Here is a 23,450-nt window from a genome sequence, read left to right on the forward strand (position 1 = left end):
GAATCCCAGGTTTTTAACTGCCAGGAGATGCTAAAGCAGCATTTAGTCAATTCTTTCCTTTCTATTTGCATATTTAAGTAGCTTCTAGATACCAGGACTGCTTGTACAACTAGTCCCAGGCTGTTGCTGCAGTGCTGTAGAAGTGGCTCTTTGAGCACCTTGATTGCAGGATGATCAGTGGGGTTGGGTTGGGTTGTACCTGGTTTCCAGCTCGGGGCCTCCCACACTGTCCTTCTGAGCTGCAGGAAAGGATTAGCCCTTTCCTATTGATTGATGACTGTTTAAACCACATATTTGTATGGATAAAAATGCTATTTTTAGATGCAAGGAAGTAGCTGTAGCTGTCTTAAGTCTGAGTTTGACAAATGCACATTTTAAAACAAAGCTCTGCCTCAGTGGCTTGCTCTGAGAGTTTCCATAGCAAACTCTTTTATGGCTTAAGAAAAAAATCACCAGCGGATATCTGAACAAGAAATTCTCTTTGAAGACATTATCTTAAAGACAAGCAAAATGCTTGCATGTAATTTCATGCTAAAAGCATTTATAAACCTTAGTTTTTATAGCAGTCCTGTAATAATGAAAATTTATTCTCATCTTTTACCTACGGGTGAAAAAATACAAGTCAGAGCTTAGATGTAAAAACAGATTGTAATCACAAATTTTGCTTTGCTTGAATCAAAATTCTAAATCTGGGATTTGCTTTTTCTGACAATTAAACCATAAAGAGCACAGACCTCTGATGTTATTTTTTATCATGTCAGAATAGTTAATGAGGTGAGCATGTGAGAGTGTTGTTATTGGCTTCAGTGGAAGCAGGATCAGGACAGCAGTGCAGGGATCAGCAAGTGGTGCTCGTCCATAGAAATGGTCAGGTGTTTGTGAAGTGCATCATCTACTCTGTGCAAATCATAGTTGCAGTGAATCCACTGGAAAAAATCAACTGTAGCTAAAGTTAACAAAGAAAGTGTTTTATTTTTGTAAAAGTATTTTTAATAACAAAAGGGAATTTTAAATATCAGTTTTAAGGCATATAAAGGAAAAAAGTGTATATAGGAAATATTGCATTTTAGTAAGTTTGCTTATACATATTATCTCTTCAAAGTCATAAATTTGCAAGAGATTTTTGTTTCTATTGGAATGGTAGTGGAAGACATTTTAAAATATCTGTAAAAACTCAATTGTGATTTTTTGCCTTAAGCTGTGTCATAATTGTTGTTTCTATGTGTGTTCAAAACTAGAACCAGAATAAAGTCAGTCTGGTGACCAGTCTCTGTCGACATTAATAGATCATTTGCACATCTGTTTCTGTTGCTTTGCCTGTCAGTCGGTGTGTCAAGATGAAGTAAAATCTTTCAGGAGGTATTAGCAATGAAAGAGCTGTAAGTTAAGTCCATTTCTGGTACTTAATTCCTCTTTAAGTGCTGTATTTTTCTGGGGTTTCTATGTTGTGGTGTGTGCATTGGGTTTTTCAGTTCTGAGCTGTTGTGTGGTTGTCTTATCCAGGTAAGAAATTGGAAAATATTTGAAATGAAGGAAAGAGCAAAACTAATGATCCCTTAGGGAAAAGTGGAGTTTCACAAAATGCTACTGAGGGACAAGAATCCAGGTTCACTGTGGCAAAAGTCTGGATCCTGGGCAGACCTGAGACTCTTGTTACACTGGGCTGACAGGACCTTAATGTCCTGCCATCCTGGACACTGGAGGTGGAATTGTCCCAACTCCCTGGGAGTGGCTTGATAAAATACACCTGAACAGACCAGAGAACGAGTTGGGCCTCAAAAAAAACCAAAAAGATTGATAAGGCTTGGAACATTGGTTTCATAATATCATAAGGAAATAAGTAATTTCAAAATGAATGTATGAAATACTAAGCAAAATAAGGCAATAATTAAAGCATCTTGCATTTTAAATTTAGCCTGTAGAATTTAATGCACATTTATGGCTTAGCAAGCATCCCTATTTATATGGAATATTAGCTCCTAGGAATTAGTTTTATATCAGATTCATGTAATTGAATGTTGCTGATGTTCTTCATCTGATTCATTTTCTGCAGAGAAGTCTTGTTGATAACTTCTGAGGATCTAGGAAACAGTCTTGACTTGGTGAAAATAGAATCTGTGTGGTAATCAGCTGGAAAGGCATAAGCTGTGAGAATTACAAAATCCATCAGCATGACTCATGCTGGGAAATGTAGGTTAAGGTGAACAGAGTGAAGAAATGTTGAATATAAAATATATATATAAATAATTTATCTGTAACATCCTATTTCAAGAACTTAGAAACTGAATAAGTAAAACAGTATCATATTAACACACTCAAATTTACCATTTCTTTTCAAATAGAAGACATAAGGACTGAATTTTGGATCAGAGATGAGGGAGAAAGGTAATAATGAATGTAAACTTTTATATAAGTAGGATAGCCCAAAATTACAATCCATTTAAGTCATATGCAACGTGAATGGTAAAAAAAGCAATTTCTCTGCTGATTGATGTTAAATTTTTGTGTGTTTGTGCTAGAAAGATAAATGGAGAAAAACAAACGAAAGCTAAAACCACATCAGAAGCTGGAGAAAGGAAGGGGAGGAGAAGCCACACTTAATTTAGCAGAGAACACACACTGATTTTATGAGCTTGTTCTTCTGGAGGCCTCTGAGAATGGCAGTGCCAGCTGATGCACTCGGTGCCTGACAGGCTTCCCTTGGGTGCTGGAGGAAGTGTTTTCCAGGAGGTGTTTTCCGTGGATATCTCACCTGCCATCCTTGCAGGCACAGAGCCAGCCTGGGGCTGTGACTCACCAGACTGTGCAAACACATTGATCTCTTCTGGTCGGTGCAGAAAACCACATGTAATAGGTTTGTGGCCAAAGTAAACTAGAACACCACATCACTTTTCAGACAGGAATTGAGATATATTAAATAATAAACTGGAGGATATGTGGAGCCAGTAGTGTCTCTTCTTGTGGTACAGGATTATAATTAGTATTCAGTGGTTGAGGCTTTTGCCTCTGTTAAAGGAACGTACTCTCTCAAGAAAAAGGTGAATGAGAAAGCCAGTTTTTTCCTCTCCCTGTACTAGCTCTGCTCTGAATAACCACAGAGCCTGGTCTTAGTCAGATGCATTCTCCATCTCCTATTTGTCATTGGAATGACTGGGATTTAGAGAGGAATTAACTGTCCCTTCAATCACAGATGGGTCTGCATTAGCACCTTGGTTGGACTGACAGTGCCCTTACCTGGTGTCTCTGACAGTCCCTCTTGCCTGTGCTTTAGTTCACATTTCAGGTCCCAGGGTCCAGGCTGGTTTCAGATGGAACAGATCTAGTAGGTGTGCTTGAGGAATGCACAAAGTGTTGTCCCACAGGTAACAGGTTTAACCTGAAGCAAAATTGTCTGAAATGTGCCTTGCACAGAGACAATGTACCAACTGTTTTGCTGCACAGATCTGCTGATGTTGCTCTGCTGGACTTGCAGATGCAGCATGTGATAGATGTGTTGTATCAGTATCCTCACAACACGGCAGCTGCAAATTTTTCTGTTTTCTTCAGCAATATATTGTGCCAGTCAAGTCTGAGTTCTGTCTTGGTATAATATGCATGAGTTTAGACTGGCAAAGCATTCCCAGAATGGCAGTTACATAAAAAACAACCCTACCAGCATGACTGTGCTTTCAGAACCATAACTTACTTGGCCTCTGTTGGGGAAAACAAAGGTACTGACATTTATGGTTTTGCTCATATATGTGCAACTACAGCTGGACTTTTGACAGGCAAAGATTATGCTCCTGATTCATGTCTGTGCTGCCAGCAGGACAGAGACTAGGCCAGGCTGAGGAACTGGAGCAAGAGTTTCTTAGCTGCGGTTCACCCAAAGTGTGTACAACAAAGTGTGCTTTGTTACCACAGGTCTGAATTAGAAGCATCATGATGTGTGTAATGACTCAGAAGCAAAACTGCCACGCAACAGAGGTTGAGAAGCCAGAATGTCTGAGGTAGCTGTCAGTGGAACACTACTACAGCTCTTGTAAAGTAACTAAGACTGACTGACAGGGTTAGTTTGACTGGTAGAGATGCACAATGTGAAAGCAGCACAAGGCTGGCTCAGAGGATTTTGTGTTAAGTTTATCTTTACAAATAACAGATATATATTGCCTATTTCAGAAAAGTGCTCTGAACTATTTGGATGACAAGGCCTATGGAAAGCAAAGTATGAAGACTGTTGTTCTGTCCCACATGGGTGTTATTTATTTTTTTCTTTGATATTCCCCATAGATAAATTGAGTGTATTTAGGAATGCAGGATTTTCAGCCCTAGGACCAAGTTTGTTCTCTGTATGAAGAACAAGCAAGGGAAGCCTTGATGGGTGCAGGATAGCACCAGCCCAGGTCCAGGTGGCAATTGCACCGAATTTTAGTTCTGAGTGGTTTGTGCAGTCCAGTTTCTAATGTGAAGGTCTCTTGGTTACTTAAAAATGGGCATCTTTTTTAAAAAAATGCCCCGACTTGCACATAAAGCTGTTACTTTTCATTTGACCTCTTAAGTCAGCATACCCCACTTTAAGTAATAGTGTCTTTAGAAGAGTGTCTGCCTTTCTGGGAAAAATGCTACCAGCAGTCTGGAACTTTGGCTAACCAGTTGGCTGATGTTTTTCCAACAGGAAAATCAGAAGTTAGATGTGCTTCTGTAGACAACACAGTTTAGTTTATGATGAATCTGTGTGGATGGCAAGAGCAAGATTAGTAATTCTGTGGTACTGTTGAGCCAAAGGATGTGTCTACTTTGATTATTTTCTGTAGCAATCAGCTACCTCTTTTGATATCAGAGAACTGATCTGAGATTGCTCACGGGGTCCTTTTGATGACTTCCCGTGGCTGTGAGGGGAGGGCTGACAGAGGTTAGGTGAGGAGAGCAGATTTCAGCAAAAAGTGGAACACTAAGACATGTAATGCATGCCAGTGCCAAAAAAAACCCATAAAAAGCTGCAGTGCAACTTATTTTACTGAAATAAAAGTAATGCAGGCTGAGCAAGACTTGTCTTTCACTGTGGGAATGGCACAGTATGTGCTGCAATTACTAACACTGGAAGTGAACATATGAAAAAGCCACTGGCTCCACCTAATTTTCATTCCAATGAATGCAGCCTGGTAACTTTATTGGGAAGCTCATACTTCTTGCTTTATAGCCTTGATTTCTGTATTTTGTGTTGGCAGCAGTAGTTTCTGTCCAGCCTTTTGATATCTTGCATGTGAAAATGTCTTTGTCATTAGGAACTTCTTTTAGCTGATGATAATTTTACTTCATGATATTGTGGTACATTCTGATTGCACTGTGCAGGTGGACCTGTGCACTTCTGGTTCAAAAGTGGAAGACACTTCTAACTCAAAATTGGAAGACTCATATTCATGTTTGAAAAGTCTTTCATCAGAAGTGCAGGCAATGAAAATTTTCAGGTGAATTTGCCCCTTGTTAGACATAGCAGATCAGACAGATATAATTCTCCAGAGGTCACATACACCTTGGGCGTAAAAAATTACACGATTTGAGCATTGTTTGGATGAAAACATTATTTTGCTAATGGATTGTTATTCTTTTGTTCATAAAAAATTAGAAGTATATTTCCCTGTAGTGTCTGTGTCTCAAAGAATCAGTTGTTGCATCGTTGCTTTAGGTCACAGCATTATGATTCTCTGAGAACAGATGCACAGTGGAAAAACTGACTCTGGTTATATTTTCACTTTCAAAGCACTGCAGGCATTTTAATTCTCCCAACTCTGTGCAAAAATCTGTGTGCGTGCCTCTTCTGGTTCTAACTGAAACATGGCTGTTTATGTACATATGAAGAATTAAACCTGTTTTCTAAGTATGTGATCTTCCTAGTGCAGTAGTTCAGTTATACAGTCACATAAATGGGATGCACATGAGTCACAGTATTTGCATTTTCACAGACCCTGTGAGAGGGACAATCTTCTGTCACAATGTTAGTGATGGGAGGTGACCTGACACAGCAAATGCCAGCATCAACTTCAACTCTGTGCTTAATCATGAGGGTTTTTTTCCCCAGCCTTGACAAGTTGAAGTGTGATGTAAGTGGCTGTTTTGCAAACCGTGGGCGTTTATTAATACACGTTCTGAAGTGGTTTAACATTAATAAAAGCAGACTTAATTTAAAAATCACTAAAATGATGGCTTGAGTGCAGAAGCCTGTTATGAGGAATTAAAATTAGAAAATGCTGTTGGTCGAAACTGCTCTCAGGTTTTCAGGGCAGCTTGCAAAGACTTCAAGCAATTTTGGTAATTGTTCATGATGTGTTGATACAGTACCGTGACATTACATCTAAATTATCACCCTCTCATTAGATGTGTTGGTCCAGTCAGACAAAAAGACGAAAGGCCTAGCAGGGGTCTTCAAAGTACGATTTAAAATTTTTATTAAAATATTACTGTTTTATTAAAATATTACTGATGATTTCATAGCAGGATTTGGGGACCTCAAAGACATGAGATGAGTGAAATATTAGAAAAATATTCTCGTGTCCTGAAATTACATATGGAAGCAAACAAAAGCATTTTTCACAGTTAAATGTTATTATACTGTTGGTGATGAAACCAGTCTGTGTTATGGCGATGTTTTCTATCTCATGTTGATTTCAAATCAGTATAACAGTGAAGGAAAAAAGAGGCAACCCTATAATTAGGTGTATGAATAAATGCTCTCTATAGCTCTTTATGGTTTTTTGGGGAAACAAATTATAAAGTAACAGAGCAAATTCGCAGCTGTTCATTAGCACTTTAGAAGTGATTTTACATAAATTCTGTAAGACTTTCTGTAATTATTTAGGAATTCTGTCTAAACACTGCAAACAGATCGGGGGCTTGTTCTGTGAACTGCTTGGTACCTATGGCACGGAAAACGGCCCTACTTTGATTTACCTTTTTTGCTAAACCCGTCTTGAAGCAGCAACGCTGCAGTTGTGCTGCTTAAAGATACAAAAGCGGTGTTTGTAGGAAGCGGCGTCTTCTCTGGCGGCCGGTTCGTGCGGTGGAACAGCCCCGCGCGGCCCCTCAGCGGCCCCGGCCCACACAAAGGGCCCGCCCGCCCCGCCATGGCCCGTGCGTGGGGGCGGGCGCCTCCCGCGCTCCCATTGGTGGAGCGAGTTGACAGGCACGGGAGCGCACCAATGGCTGTCGGGAGTTCAAAGCGGTGCCAGCGGGGGCGGCGGACGCGATTGGCTGGGTTCGCGCGGGGCCCCGCCCGCGGGGAGCGGAGGGGCCCAGAGCAGGCGTTTAAAGATGGCGGCGGCGGCGGCGCCGAGAGGGGCACGGTGGTCGTGAGGCGGCCGCGCTCGGCCTCGCTCGCAGCCCCGGCGCAGGAGCGGCGGCACCGCCGGGGATGGCTCAGGTGGGTGCGGGCCCCGCGGGGCGACGGGCAGGGCGGGCCCGCGCGGACACCGGCCCCTCCGCCCCACAGGCCGCGGCGCCCGCGGGCCCGCCGCGCTCCCGCCGCCCGCCCGGCCCGGCCCTGGGCGCGGAGCCCACGGGAGCCTCTCCCCGAGCCCCCCCAAACCAGCGCTGCGGCGGGAAGGCGCTGCCCTGCCCGGCGGGTGTTGCTGTGCCGCGCTTCCCCCCGCTCCGGCCGGGGCGTCCTGCCCTCAGAGCTGCGGTTGTGTTGTGGTTTGTTTCGGGCTTGTCTTAGTGGGGATCGTTTCGTTTGTTTGTGTGTTTGTTTCCCGTTGCCCCCAGCCACGTCCCCGCTGCCCGGCCGTGGGGTAGCGCTGGGGATGGTGGAGAGGAGGGAAACGCCTTGTCAGTGCCGCCCTGCCCGGGGTGATGGAGCGGCGGGTCCTGCCCCGGGTCCCCCGGACCGCTCGTGTGTCGGGGGTGACCGGAGGGACGGGGCGATTCACCGGACACACCCTTTGTGCAGGGGAGAGAAGCTGTGTCTCCTCCGGGCCGAAGTGAGGAAGAAAAGGCACTTTTTTTTTTAGTTGTGGTGCGTTGAAGATAAGGTGCTGTGTCTGTAACTCTCAGGACCCCTATTAGAGTGTTCCTTCTATTAATAGTAAATTATCTTGTTCACTCTCTGGAAGGTTAATTCTCCTAATTTTCTTCTTTTTTTTTTTTTTTCCTTTTTTTTGGGGCGGGGGGTGGTGGGCAGGAAGCTGTTCGTTCTTTTGTACTTCTTTTCCCTAGGCTTCGGGTTTATCTGTAAAGTTTCTTTGCCCACCCAACATCCAGGCGTTGCTTCCTCGTAAACTGGGGTTGAGTGAACCCATTTCATTTCTTGACTCCTGTAGGCTCTGAGTTACAGGTCTTGGAATTACATCTTTAATTTTTCTTTTAGAAGTTGAGAAATTGCCTCTTCTATTTAGGTAATTAAACTTAAGGGTTCCTATTTTTAATTCTGCTGGGTTGCTAGTTCTTTCAGTTATCTGGGTTATTTTTGCATTTTTAGAGAAAGAGAAAGGAATTTGGTTCCTTGTGTCTGTTGTTTTTCTTTACAAGTAAGAAGCTTATGTGTGATGTGAAAGGAGGAATATTTTTCCTTCTTCCTACACTCGGATTTTTGCCTTCTTTTAAATTTAGTTTCCTGTTTTACACAATTAACAAAACTATCTAAACCTTGCCAGAAGACTGGTCAAGCTATAAAAGCAGCTGTTGTTTTCTCATTTCTGAGGATGCCTTTCCAAAATCATGTGTTCTGTTTGTTCTGAAATGGGATGAAGTGTTAGGAACTTGAGAAGTTCTTGAGTCTTGTATGTATTTGCCACTGATAATGCTATTGTTGGCCCTGGCTGCATTTTCCTAAACTTCTTTGATGACTGACTTTCACAAAGTGATTGTTTCCTTCAGAATCTCTTTACCCTAAAGCTGATAATGGGGAGAGAAACAAGAAAACAAGTATGGAGTAATTAACATACAGAATATTTTTTTCTTTTGGCATTTCCTGTTCTGATTTAAAGAAGGTAAATTCAGTCTCTTTGGGGTTAGTTTTGGGTCTTTTAGCAGGGATAATAAATAGGATTAATTTACTTCTGGAACTGTATGTGTCAAAAAGATACAATAGGTATAATAAAAGAAGGTGAATGACTGTGAGTGAGAAATTACTCTGACAGGGGTTAATAAGTGTGATCAAGGCCTTATAAATTCAGCTTCATTTGGGGCCAGAGGATGAGGAGGATGACTTTGTATGTGGTTAGCAAATAAGGAGAGTTTGCTCTGGGCTACTCCTCCTTTTGGGTCCACTGAGTGTGAAGTAAGTAGTTTCTGACACAGAATCCAGTTTCTTTTTAAAAGTGACTTTTTGAGGAGAGAATCTGTGGTATGCTGTTCTTTATTGTGGCTACAGGTATCTGTGAAAAATATGTTCTTTATGAAGTTCCCTTCTAGATGCTGACCTGCTGTCCAGGGAAGAGAGTTCTTTGAGTTTAGGTGGTGCTGGTTACAAATTCTAAGATTGTGGTTTTTTCCTGCCTTGAAAAAAGAGACCCTTTTCTCTGTGTACTTCTCTCCCATCCCTCTCCTGTCTGGTTGTGGAACTTACTAAACAAAGTAGTTTGTTGTTTTTCTTTTCTGCCTTCAAAGGACATCAGTAAGACGACCAAGCCAAGGCTTGCATTTGCTGGGACCTGTGCAGCTCACTATGTTACTTTTAGGAGTCCCCATTATCTGTATCACTGAATTTACTTCGTGACATGAAACTTTTTTGAGTGATCTGCTAATATCAGTTAAAAGTGTGAGATTTGTGTGTATTGGTGATCTGCAGATGGTGGGCTGTGCGTTCGTGTTTTCCACAGATCATCCAGAGTGCCTTCAGTGTTTTGTACTGCCTGGGGCAGCTCTCAGTGCTGTTCCTTATCTTTGGCAGGAGTCCTTATGGAAACTGTTGATGGAACTTGGTGGAGCCTTGGAGAATTAACTGTTATTTCAGGACAAGCTAATGAAGGATGGCAATATGCAAACTGACTTAGGTCACACCATAACCCAGTATACTAAGCCAGGTTTTGTATGTGCCAGTTGTGTTCTTTTGATCTAAGGTCTGTTTGGCTGTTTGTAACCTACCAGCTTATCCAACTCATCCTTTCAGGTTTCATCCCTTCTGTCTGTCTTTGAAATACCTGATAGCTCAGGGAAAATCCTTACTGGTTTTGTTGTGGGATCTTTTTTCCCAGCCCCTGATATAAAGGGCATATTGTAGTGCCAGTTGGCAGGAAAGTCAGTGGGATTTGGACCTGTGTTACTCTGCTTCTCCCTGGCTTTTTATAGCTTATAGGAAGGTATTGTAGCCCACTGTAGCTGTAGAGCTACCAGGCTGTTATCTTATCCTGGGGATGTGGCAGGTTTATGGCTAGAAGTGGAAAAGCTCCTTTAAATTCCCCTTGGTTTAGTACTTTTCTTGACCACAGTATCTGTACCAAGTAGTCAACAATCCCTGGCAGTGATTTGGTATTCAGCTATTCATCATTTCCAGGCCAACAAGAAAGGGAAGAGAACAGGAATTTAATTGTTACCAGTACTTGAAATAGAATAACAAGACATCTTTCCTGCAAAAAGCAGAGGTGTTCTGTCAGTGAACTACCAAATCTAGGCAGGTGAAGCTCTCCCGTTTTGACATTGGTGGTAAGACACCCTTTGGTGCAGGAGCAGGGCATGTCTCAGGGGGTGCAAAGGGCATCCACAGCATGGCTTGTGCCTTGGCAACATTAGTTTCTGCTTGGACCAGGTAGCAACACATGGGAAGGTATTGCTCTTTCAAATTCTAGAATGCTGATTTCAGTACTGCATTTCTGTGTGAATTGCTTGTTTGTTCTTTTCAGGAGTCTTTAGAAGACTCTTAGGGTGGAAAAATTAGAAGACTTAGGTATTTAATTTCCAGGAGTTAGTGAACTCATGCTGTGGCTTTTTTGATTCTTTTGTTCAGAATTAACAATTAAGACACTAATGATTTACTGTGAAGAACTTTAATCATTTGTCATTCACTTTTTTTCTTTTTTAATCTGAAGATGAGGAAGGTTATTAGAGAATTATATTTCTAGAGGTGTTCTGTATAATGGTAGATGTTTGAGAACTTGCTGAAATAAGAAGGAATTGTTTGCTGCTGGGGTCACTGTGTGTTCATCCTGTAGGATGAATGTATAGAACTGCTTGTCTTACTGGTGAATGAGCCATTTTTCAATCTGAAAAGCAACACATTTGTATCAGAGAAGGCGGGATTGTTTTAGAGCTCTTATCAAATTGGAGCCTTTTTCCTTAGTGACTCTACAATGCATGTCAAGCTCAGCATGTTGAATGTGTCACAACTTTGAGTATGTTTAAAAAATGACCACAAAATATGAACTGCTCTGCTGCCCCAGCAGAACTTGTTTTATTGCCAAATCACTAATATAAGAGTTTGCTCTGTTGGATATTATACTTTCTTCCAGTTTCCAGGTAGGTGGCTTGTGTATGTTGTTGAATTTTAATTGATCCCGTTATAACTTCTTATTCCCAGCTTCCTGCCTTGCCCCAGTTGGTGTTTGGATATTGCTGTTGGTTTGTGCCTCCTGGGCTGGCCTAGAGATACATGAGGCAATTCTATTTGGTTTCTCCATAAGTCCCTCCTGACAACCCAGACATTCTGCCCTGCTGCCTTCAGTGTTACACAGCAACACGAAGGACCTGGAGCTTTCTTCCCACAATACTTGGGTAGACTTTCTCTGCTACTTGGGGATGCTTTGAACAGAGCAGGCTGAGCCAGCTGCCTTGGGCAGAGGGACACTGCTTCATTTCTAGCTGGTTGGAAGATTTAAGCCTAGTTTGGGCTGGCATGGAGGGACTTGGAGAAACCAAAATAATCAGGTAAGAAATTATGCTTCCTTTCCCAGGTGCTTGTGGTCCTGCACAGATGACAAAAGTATAGTTGAAGAAGGCATCATAGACATGGTAGAAAGAACCCACTTAATGTAAAAAATAAACAAGCCCTAAACACACACTCTCCATCTCCTGTAAAATTTCCTAGAGCAATTGAATATTTTTTCCAATTTAAATTACCTAAAACGTTGACTTCTAAATACCTTCCAAAATTATTTTGAGCTTCAGTGATATGTATCTGGACCTGAATTCCTTGGACATAACAAATAAATAGGTCCCTAGTAGTACAAAATACAAGATCAAATGTCTAATATCTGACTGTCTAGAGAGTAATTTTCTGTGAGATTTTAGTGAATTATGAGATTTCCTGTTAAAACATCCTGTGAGTTTTCAAAAATACCTAATGACTTAAACTTTGAAAAGCCATGTGTCTTACAGACCAGAGTTGTTAAAAACCTCTTGGTTTTGCAGATTGTCTTAAACTGTAAGCTAATTATCCTTTCTGCTGTGTGGGTAAGTATGGCTTGAGTGCCAGGTTGTTTTAAATTATGGGAGAACCTCCCCAAAATGCACGGTTTTTAGTCTGTCGTGCTTAATGCCCTGCCTGCTAATCAAGCAGAGACAGTCAACTAATCATAACACAGGGCAGCTGTGTTAGCAAATTCCTGTGCTGGTGTACAGCTCGAGCAGTAAAACCAATGGAATTCCAGCCTCATTCAGAATGGGCTCTGGGTACCCTGCATTTTTCACTGTAAAAATGTCGCTCTTCTGCTTGAAATTTATGCCAGGAGTTACGTGTTTTCTTTCTGCCTGGGATCATATTTCCATTTTTTCCTGTGACAAAATTTTTTTTTCTTCTTCTTGTAGGTTGAAAGAAGAAAAGGAGACCTGCTTGTCCAATGAAGATGCAGTCTTAGTCTTCAGCTATTTAAGCTGAATGCATTGTGATTTCCAATAATTGAGACAGTGATTCTGAAAGCTGTCTACATTAATGAAAAGAACAATGTAGTCAGCTTAACTGAATCATCAGTGTTGCATATTGAATAGAACACGATAAACCAATCCCGATGGACTCGTGCATGTTAGGAGTATAGATATAAACATTTATTAGAGCGTTGGTTTGTTTTTTTAAGAGACAGTAGTTTTAACAATGGAGAACTATGAAGGTGTACCACCCCTCCCTAAAGAACCCGCGAGAGAAATGAATGTGGAGAACCAGAGTTGTCCCCCACCTCTGCCGCCCAACGAACAGCCTCCACCACCTCCCCTGCAAACGTCCAGTGACGCAGAGGTAATGGACGTTGGCTCTGGTGGTGATGGACAGTCAGATAGCCCTGCTGGGGACACGCCCGGGCTCTGCAGGACTCAGCTGCTCACCAAGGGATCTGCCTGCTACAAGAGCCGCCTCATCGTAGACCCCGCCGGCGGCGACCAAAGCCCCAGAACCGCTCGTCACGCCCCGTCGGTCCGCAAGTTCACCCCAGATCTTAAGCTGCTGAAGGATGTGAAGATTAGTGTTAGCTTTACAGAGAGCTGCAAGAGCAAAGACAGGAAAGTTCTGTACACTGGAGTTGAGCAGGATTATAAGGCAGACGCAGAGTTTGGTGTTAATAATGTCAATGGGGATTTGCATGTTTGTCCTTTCGGTGGTAGTAACGGTAAAGCTGTAGGAATAGGGGGAGACAGTGAGGACAAGAAGGATGATGAAAATGATATTGATCAGGAAAAGAGAGTGGAATATGCAGTTCTGGATGAGCTAGAAGACTTTACCGACAATTTGATGGAAATAGATGAAGAAGGAGGAGGGTTCACATCTAAAGCAATCGTTCAAAGAGATAAAGTGGATGAAGAAACTTTGAATTTCTCATATGAGGTAAGCAAATCCACAGGTTTTTGGTGGGTAAGAGGTTTCCAAGTGGCTAGAAAAAATTACACAAAGAAACAGTCTCTTCTAGAAGTGTGCAGTATGTGAGTCAAAAATGCAGACTTTTCAGAGTCAGAGCTTTGGCTGAAAACTTCTTTAAACTATTTTGGTTAAACTCCTGAGTTGTGTGGCAGGTTCTGTAGTTTGTTTAAAAATGACATTTAAAAGTCTTTTCACACAGTTGCAACTCATTTTATCATAAAAAATACGGCTCTCACAAAAACTTATTTTCTTATTTTTCAGTCTTTTTACTGGAATCATTGGAAGTGTCTAGTTTCTCTATGGAAGTGCATATCAAAAATGTGTACTTTCTCTTTGCAAGGGAAAAGGGAGGTTGGTAGACCCAGAAGGATAGTGTCTGATGAAGTCTCTTTCAGGATGACTTTGATAATGATGTGGATGCTCTGCTGGAAGAGGGTCTTCGAGCACCCAAAACAAGGAGACTGGATAATGAGAAATATGGTGGTGAGAGCGATCACCAGTCTGATGGAGAAACGAGTGTGCAGCCAATGATGACCAAAATTAAAACTGTCCTGAAGAGTAAGTTGATGTTCATTAAATAACTGTAGTTCTTGTATATGGCTTGTGTCTGTAGAACAAAAGTATATCAGCAAGCAGAGTGTGGGATAGCAATTCTCATGGAATTGTTAATATGTTGGAGAATTTTATTGTTTGCAGGCAGCTTACTGTGGGATTTTTCGTGTTCCTAAACAGTGAAGTTGGTTTTTGCTTTTGATCTGTTTTGTGTAATAAGAATGCATTAGAGTGTTTGGATTTGTGAAAAAGAATGAAGAATGTTACCTCAGTGGCAGGGAGGTGAACAAGGATGATCTGGGGCTTTTGTCTCCGGTACCATGAATCAGCTGAAGACTTTGTGGTCATTGTGGACTTCTTCCCACTTCAACAACTCTGCTGTTGAAATGGCTCCATGTGAAGTCTATGCAGGCAATACTAGGTTACAAGTAATGACTAGAAAAGTCAGTGGCTTACATTTATCTAATTTCATTGTGTAAATGTTAGAAACTACTAATAAAGAAGAGCTGAGGATATGAACCAAGCCAGAAGAATTTACCTGAAAATATTCTGAATTAGCATTAAAATTTGAACACGCTCTAGAGGAATACTTTACAGCTTCAGTGTGTTTTGAAATAGGAAATCAAGCAGTTTTCCCCTCCAAATTTTGTACTAATGCAGGATTGCCAGGAGGCTTCCAGCAAAGGTGAATGGTCTCTGATTTCTGGTGTACAGAGGAGGGAGACCTTGGCTTACAAAGGAACTCTTTGCTGGCTGTTTGGATCTGTAGGTCTGGTGGTGACTCAATGCAAATTTATTCCCAGGTGTCAAGTGAAAAATTTTTTAATGGAAAATTCAGTTGTTTCTAAAGCAAGTGTGACTTTTCCAGTAAGTATAGTGGTGTTTAAATACATAAAAAAGACTAATAAGAAAATCCAGTGAAGAAACAAACAAAGCAGTCTGTATAAAAATTAGTGCTTCTCTCACCTTTCAATTGAGAACATAATGGAATCTGTAATTTTTCAGGATTTAGTGTGGGTTAGAAGCATATACCTTGTTATTAAAACAACTCTCTGAAAAACATCTTTAATCTTATTGCAGTGCAGTTTTATTCTTTGAGACAGAAAAGGCAATAAATAAAAACCTGGATTCTTGTTCTTTTAAGCAGTCTGTGCAAGTTTAAAGCCATTCTTTGCTTTCAAGGTCGTGGCCGCCCTCCTACAGAGCCTTTGCCAGATGGATGGATCATGACATTCCATAACTCGGGCATCCCTGTATATCTGCACAGAGAATCCAGAGTTGTTACCTGGTCTAGACCTTATTTCTTGGGAACAGGAAGCATAAGGGTGAGAGCTGTCAATTACTTACATACTTACTGAGATTTAAACATTAGATGTGTTCCTGCAAGCAGTTGAATATTTTTCTACTTTAGTGGGCTTTTTTCCAGTGTTAAAACTAAGGTCCTTGAAAAGTAAACTCTTCTCTTTCTGAAAATTTGATATGATTTTTTCTTAGGTGCTTGGGTTTTCTGTTTGGGCAGTTAAAGAGAATGGGATGATCTTGTTTGGTGCCTTTGTTTTTCTAGCATATGGCTGAAAACTTCTGGTTTTATTCCACCATGCAATATATATGGATCACTTATTTGTAGCTGTAAACTAGTCTGAGCTGTGGCTTATGGTCCACATTTGTAGAAGTAAGGATGTGACAGTCATGAACCCAAGGAATCTGCAGAAACTGGATTTAATGCCATGGGCTCATGCCTCAAGAAAGCTGGGTGGATTTTATGAAAGCATGTGGTGTGTGCATATAAGTGACCAGAATGTAGTTTGGATCTAAAGCAGCCAACACTCTCAGCAGGTTTGTGTCAGGGGTGCCCAGTGTCAGGGTACCACAGGAGGGACCCCGTTCAGCTCTGGAGTAGAATGAGGTTGCTGACCAAAGACAAGCCAGAGCCTGCACTGAGGAGAAGTAACTTCCATCTTAATTGCATCTCTCGGGTTTGACTTTTGCTTTTGGTGACCTTGAGATACTGATACCTTCTGTATTATTTTATATTTGCAGAAACATGATCCTCCCCTTAGTAGCATTCCTTGCTTTCATTACAAAAAAATGAAGGAAAATGAGGAAAGGGAACAAAACAATGACATAACCCCAAATGGGGAGGTATCACCCGTAAAGCATCTAGAGAAATCCTCAGAACTGGACTGCCAAACAGAAGAACCAGATTCCACTGCTGCTGATTCTGGGCCTTTAGATGACAAAGACCCCTCTGGGGGAGATGCAGCACAAGGAGCCTTGGGACAAGTTAAGGCCAAAGTTGAAGTATGTAAAGATGAATCTGTAGGTATGTATGGCAAGTGGAGTCTTTTCTTACCTGGAGTTGGGGTAATGACATTTGGGAGGCTTTATTCCTGACTTGGCAGCTGAGTGGTATCTTGCCTGAGATCAGGTGATCAGTTATCAGGCTGCATGCTCTGAGATCTGGAGAAACACATCCAGTATTAGAAATCAATTTTGATTTTAACAGAAAAGAAATACACAGTGAAGAATTTTGCTGAAGCCTTGAGAGTCCACATGGAAAGGTTTTACACAAAAAATGTGAACATTTTGGAAGTTAGTCCTGTAGACTTTCTCTCAGTTTAACAGTCAGTTAAGTCAATGTGTACATTTGAATTGCTGTTGTCAGGTGTGTTAGTATGACTTCTTTAACTAGGCTTTTCTAGGCAGCCTCTATGTTGGCTGAATTGTATCTATTTTCAGTATCAGCTCTTTAAGAAACTATATTTCCTTATTTGCACAACTCTATCAAAATAAGTCATGCAAATATAATTGGATGCATATGAAGGGGGTGATGCTTCATTATTTTATTTGTACAAGTCTGATAGCCTTTGCACAAAAAGTTGTCTGAAGAAGTCATGCCAAAATCACTGCCTAACTTAGAGGAACTTGGAGAGGAAGCTCAAGTGCCACTTACCACATCTGCATACCTGAGAGGCCCATCCATGTAAATTAATGCTCCTCAGAATATTGATATGGATCATAGGCTACCACTTGTCTTTAGTGTTCAAACATAAAACTTGCCCTTGACATTACATGTGTCCTGTTCACTCAGAAAAACACGCCAAAAGATTTTAAAAAACCCCAAATCACCAGTATTTAGCAGCAAAACTAAAACCAGTGAGCACTTACTTTTGTACGTGAAGTTCACCTCTGTATCTCTTTCTTCAAATAGGATCTGTGAGTGATCAAGCATAAGCATGACTTGCATGTGGAGTTCCTTGTGGAAGGAAACAATACCAGCAGCTTGCTTTTGTTTGTTTACATCTGTGGATGCTACTCTTTATTTTTGCTGATTATATCTGCAGAAGTATCCTAGAAAGGAGAAGCAGCTGTATTTCAAGGGGGGAGTCTTTTAGTGCTCTGTGCATGAAATGAATGTGTTAAATTGTGCTTAGAGGCTGCAGACACTCCTGGAGGTCATGCAGCATCACTGTACAGAGTTTGATGGTTCACTGCTGAATAAATAGGCAGCGATAGTTGGGCTCAGGAAGCTGAGGCTGGAAGCAGAACTGTGCTCACTGTGTGCCTCGCTTCAGGGACAGGAAGGTGAACAGGTGCTGAAGCAGAACAGTTGCCAGTGTTTGTTACAAACTGTGTTGGGTATTGTGCTAGATAGGGCTTCCTAGAATCTTCAAATGACAGAATAAAATGGTCTTTTGTTTTGTTTTCCAGTTTGCACAAATGTTTTGCATTTGACCCAGTAACAGGAAAACTTGTAATTAGTTCTGTTAGTGTAAAATAGCATCTTAACCTTTGGCTGCTGCTCTAAGACTGTAATTATAGCCTGTTTAAACAGTGGAAATAGAGAACTTACTGCTTGCTCAGTGGTAAAGAGGAGAGAGTAACTTGCCTGTGTTCCTCAGATCTGGAAGATTTCCGGCGCTATCTGGAGAAGCGATTTGACTTCGAGCAGGTGACGGTGAAGAAGTTCCGGACGTGGGCGGAGCGGCGCCAGTTCAACCGCGAGATGAAGCGCAAGCAGGCCGAGGCCGAGCGGCCCATCCTGCCTGCCAACCAGAAACTCATCACCCTCTCTGTGCAGGATGCACCTATCAAGAAAGGTTGGCTTATCTGCCTGCAGCTCAAACACTCTGCCTTCAACACTAATAGCAGCTCTAAGCTTGGCTGAAAATAAATCCTCCAATAAGTTCATTTTGTGTTCTTTGATCCATCATATTACATAGTAAAGGGAAAATATTGTCGAAATGTGCTTCCTATTGAAAAGATAATTCTAAATTAAAAGATTTTTATTTTATTTAAGGTTACAGTCCTGGTTACCAGTGACCACCTTCAGCTATACTTACTGTTGGCTGTTGCTGAAAACCCTCCTGCCTTGTCACTCAGTGCTACTGCCTTCTCAGTTCTGTACCAGTTCTAATTGGTCCCAAATTAGGGATTGGTTACAAATGCCATATTAATCCAGATTAAAACCTCCTGTTAAAAATACAAATGTGTGTGCAGTTGTGTCCTGTGGTATGATGAGTGGATATTGTATCTGACAAGAAGCTGGAGTGTTCCCTTGTGTATATTGGCTGTGTATCCATAATAGCACATCTGACTGCAGTCTGATGTTTAGAATGTCCATTAGACTTGTGATTTGGATTCTGGTTTTATTTTGTACATTGTCATGTTTCTGAGTTTCTTCTCTTTAGCAGAATTAAAACTCATGAGTTGCATATTGACCATTGCCTGTTATAGGGAGGTACAGCTGAATTTTCACTTAATACATTTTTATCTTCAAGTGCAGGTTTAGAGCCCCGTTGAAACTGTCTAAATTAAAGACATATTTGCACTTTACCTGTCTAATCTTAACTTTCTCCCCCATATTGCCATAGTGCCTGCTGAGCCAGGGTTTGTGCTCTTGACTAATGTTACTGTTGCAGGGGAAAAATCCCATCCAACCAAAAAGTAATCTTTCCAATAAAAAGAGCACAGTCATGGCAAGGGAGCAGTGCCCTGGTCTGTGGCTTGCTAAACAGGGTTTTTGTATGGGAGGGAAGGGGGAATGATTCTGGTTTTTGGATTTGAAGTCTATGTGCCCGTTGTTGTGTCTCCCTTCTGATGTGTTTGGAGCAAATTAGAGGATCTCTAATTGATGTTCGCTGCCAAAAATGCTGTGTCTAGAGGTCCAGAGGCCATGGGACTGCAAACATTGAACAGAATGTTTGACTTGGCTCATAATTAGTGCACTTCTAGTTGTTGATAGAAACGTCTCACTCACACCTCAATACTTTGTCAATGAAAATGGCCTGGGAGGTCTTAGTTACCTGTGCTGCATTCAACAGCAGCACATTTCATTTGAGCAAGCACTTATCCCTTGGAGCTTCTAATTTATTGATTGATTTATTTGTAGTAGAAATTGTCTTTTAAAGACTGGAACTACTTAGCTTCTTCCCCTCTCTTTGTCTTTTTTCTTTGCAGAGTTTGTCATTAATCCCAATGGGAAGTCTGAAGTTTGCATACTGCATGAATATATGCAACGAGTCCTGAAGGTTCGCCCTGTTTACAATTTCTTTGAATGTGGTAAGTCTGTTGAGTTTTCTTAAAATACACCTGCAATCAAATTAACGTTGGGGTTTGTTTCCTGAAGTGCTATGATGTATGTTCCCTTAATTCTTACTTTTGCTGTTTTGTTTTCTTTTTTTTTTTTTGAGGGGACCTTATAATTCTTCAGAATTATGTTATTCCTATGTATGTATTACATAATTTACCTGAACTTTCAATATCAGAATGTGTAGCTCTTGTATTCACACTGGGATATGGAAACTTTGGTGTTGATACTTGAATTCTGGCAGATTACCAGGGATCTCTTAAAATGTTCTTTATTTGGAAGAACGAGTATATGGTGGTAAGTCTCTGTTAATGGAAAACTCTTGTTAGTCTTTCTTATACTGAAGTAAGCAATTTTTCAGTCTTTATGAAGAATAAACAATTTCCATCCCTCTTGAAGTTGAAATGAAGAAGAAAAGAAAGCCTTGATAGTGGTGGTATTTCATATTCATGGTGAGTGTATTTTACACTGAGAGTTCTGCAAAGCTTTCTTTTACTTTCTTCCTCTGTTTCCAGAGAACCCAAGTGAACCTTTTGGAGCCTCAGTTATTATTGATGGAGTAACCTATGGGGCAGGAACTGCCAGCAGCAAAAAACTTGCCAAGAATAAAGCTGGTAACGTTTTTTCTTTCTTAATAACAACTCCTGATTTGTTTATCTGTTTTCATTTCTGCTTTGGAAATTACGTATTTGCTATAGTAAGTGGGAATAATTTTGTTAACAGTCAAAGAAAATGTGTATATGGCCTTTTGGCAAAATTGATAAATGCTGGTGCAGAGACTTTGCTGACAAGAAAAGGTTCAGCAATGGACTGGGACAGAAAACTGTGAAGAAACTTGCTCTGTTGACTTCCATGCAGACTCTTGATGTGCACTGGGCAGCAGTGTGAGAGTCTGTCTCTAATGATCACACCAGTAAGAACTTGTTGGAGGTTTTATGTCTCTGCTGTCACCTGCTGTATAAACACCTGGGGATGGATTGTAGCAAAATGAAAATATTTGCCTGTCTTTCAAAAAAAAAAAAAATCCCTCCAACTTTTGTTTGTATTGGTTTTCTTTCTGAAAATAAAACAGTTGCATTGAACTATGTGATTATTGATTTCTAAGTACTTGTCTTCATTATTCCAATTGTGTAAGTCTGTAATAACTGTGTAAGTAGTTCTAGATGGGAATGTCTTGCCACACCTGCTATGTTAGGACTCCTCACTGAGCTCCAGGTTTCAGTCTCTTTAGCACAAGGCTCAGGAAAAACCCCTCAGCACGTAAAGATGTGTAACATCCATGTGGTGACTTCTGCATGTGAGAATTCCATCAGTGCAGCCAAATCCCCAAAAAGCAGCCTGGAATTGTTTGTGCATGAGGAAAAGGGATTTTGCTGTGAAGGTTTAGGCAGATCCTGGGGGTGCTTTTTGTACCGTGCTGGGGTTTGAATGCCCTGGGGGTGCAGCACCAGGGCTCAGCTCTAACAACTGAGGGGCACAACTCTGATTTTTGCTGCTAAGGGCTCTGTGTCACTTACTAGAGGAGATCTTTTTCTTTACAATCATTGTTTAAAGTAAACTTAACCAAGATGTTTAATCGCTTTCTGCAGCTCGAGCTACACTGGAAATCCTTATTCCCGACTTTGTTAAACAGACCTCTGAGGAGAAGCCCAAAGACAGTCAAGAACTTGAGGTACTGAGCTTTTGCTTCCTGGCTGTCATTATTGGAGTCTGTTTTTAAAAACATTGCACCTTCAGTGTCAAAAATACAATGGAAAGTTCATGAGGTTGTTTTCTCAGTCAAAGGGAAATGTGAAATTCTTCCTTTAGAGGAAGATCTGTGGCAATGAAAATACCTTTTTTTTTTTTTATTTGGAATTGATCAGAAGATTTAATGTGATGCAGAGAGCTAGTTCCTTACTGATTATATCAGGTCACTTACTGAAGACCTGAAATGTTCCAAGATACCAGACTGCCTGTACTGTCCTGGCTTCCAAAATCCTCTGGTTGATGCTGTGAAAAGTTCAGAGTGAGGTGCTGTCTGGTTTTGTGTGATCATCTTAGGACACCAACGAAGAACTGGAATTGCTCAGGCTTCTGAGGCGTTTTTACCTACCTGTAAATCTCAGGCAGTGACATTTGAGAAAATGAAAGGAAAAGTTTCTTTAAGTGGAGAATATGTGCTATATTTTCAGGTACTGGAAGTATGAAGTAGTTTGTTGATCAGTGGTACTTCCCACAGACCATCAGTGAGGAGTAAAGGACAAATCAGTGATCAGAAGACTAGTTGTTTGTACCTTTGCTTTAACTTAAAACTGTGTTGTATCCCCTACACTACTGAAATGGTCATCAGGAAAATGCAAACCATTTTTTCTGTTGTTTTGCAATACAAAATGTGCCAATAGCTGTGTGATTAGGTGTGGCAGTTTTAAGGATGTTGATAAATACCTCCCATTATGGATTTAAAAGCCCTTTTTAAAGTATTAAGCACAGAGCAGCAGATCTTATTGAATGTTGCAAAGGAGAAATGAGAGTTAGGGACAGTTTTAGGGCCTTACTTGCACAAAGCACAATGACCCTTCTCCATTCCTTTGTAGTATTTTAACCATATCAGTATTGAGGACTCACGGGTATATGAACTCACCAGTAAAGCTGGACTCTTGTCTCCATATCAGATTCTCCATGAGTGCCTTAAAAGGTAAGGCTGCAGCAGGAGGGCAGTTTGGGGGCACAGTGTCCCTGCAGTGTTGGGCAGTGCCTGGGCACTGCTGGGCTGGCTGAGCTCCCTGTGCTTTGGGAGGACTCAGCTGGGCAATGCTGAGGCACTTTGAATTCATATTTGCTGTTTATGCCTCTTCTGAGATCAGAATTTAGTTGTGGGACATATATTTGGTTTTCCTTCATACAGGCTTGCCTTTTCAAGTGACTGATCTAAAATACCCTTTTCATTAATGAATGTTTTGGAATTTATTAATGTCTAATTTCATTGCAATTACTCTCAAAGATAACTGCAACCACTTCAGTTGTTTGTAGTTTTACTTAGTATGTGATCTTGATTTTGTGCTTAAGAAACCACGGAATGGGAGATACATCCATCAAGTTTGAAGTGATTCCTGGGAAAAATCAGAAGAGTGAATACGTGATGACGTGTGGGAAGCACACGGTGCGAGGCTGGTGTAAGTACAGGGCTGGGGAGTCCTGCCCTGCCTGGCTCCTGGGGGCTGGGGAGCTGTTCCTGCTCTGCTGTCCCAGTTCTGACTGACACAAGGCAATGTTTGGGGTGCTGGCTCAGCTGGGAGCTGTCCCTCTGCTCTGCTGTCCCAGTTCTGACTGACACAAGGGAATCTCTGGGGTGCTGGCTTAGCTGGGGAATGTCCCTCTGCTCTGCTGTCCCAGTTCTGACTGACACAAGGCAATGTTTGGGGTGCTGGCTCAGCTGGGGAATGTCCCTCTGCTCTGCTGTCCCAGTTCTGACTGACACAAGGCAATGTTTGGGGTGCTGGCTCAGCTGGGGAATGTCCCTCTGCTCTGCTGTCCCAGTTCTGACTGACACAAGGCAATGTTTGGGGTGCTGGCTCA

The 23,450-nt window shown here is 41.5% G+C and overlaps 1 protein-coding gene across 1 annotated transcript; it reads left to right on the plus strand.

Annotated features, from left to right (window-relative positions):
• The first annotated feature begins 7,297 nt into the window (after positions 1–7,297).
• DGCR8 (DGCR8 microprocessor complex subunit) lies at positions 7,298–23,133 on the plus strand. The gene is made up of 11 exons (XM_017815613.1): positions 7,298–7,396; positions 12,712–13,717; positions 14,146–14,308; positions 15,485–15,627; positions 16,343–16,625; positions 18,205–18,402; positions 19,763–19,864; positions 20,408–20,506; positions 21,482–21,564; positions 22,469–22,569; positions 22,941–23,133. The coding sequence occupies exons 2-11, from the start codon at positions 12,995–12,997 to the stop codon at positions 23,131–23,133; spliced, it is 2,088 nt and encodes a 695-aa protein (XP_017671102.1). The 5' UTR covers positions 7,298–7,396; positions 12,712–12,994.
• Positions 23,134–23,450: the final 317 nt, after the last annotated feature.

Source organism: Lepidothrix coronata, unplaced genomic scaffold (assembly GCF_001604755.1).
Source record: "Lepidothrix coronata isolate B3197 unplaced genomic scaffold, Lepidothrix_coronata-1.0 Scaffold51, whole genome shotgun sequence".
Lineage (NCBI taxonomy): Eukaryota > Metazoa > Chordata > Aves > Passeriformes > Pipridae > Lepidothrix > Lepidothrix coronata.

Bases quoted from the DNA above. Each gene is read 5' to 3' on its own strand.
- DGCR8 (XM_017815613.1), top strand. From the start codon at position 12,995: ATGGAGAACTATGAAGGTGTACCACCCCTCCCTAAAGAACCCGCGAGA. The intron at 18,403-19,762 runs GTTGGCTTATCT...TTTTCTTTGCAG, and splicing joins GGATGCACCTATCAAGAAAG to AGTTTGTCATTAATCCCAAT. The intron at 21,565-22,468 runs GTACTGAGCTTT...ATTCCTTTGTAG, and splicing joins AAGACAGTCAAGAACTTGAG to TATTTTAACCATATCAGTAT.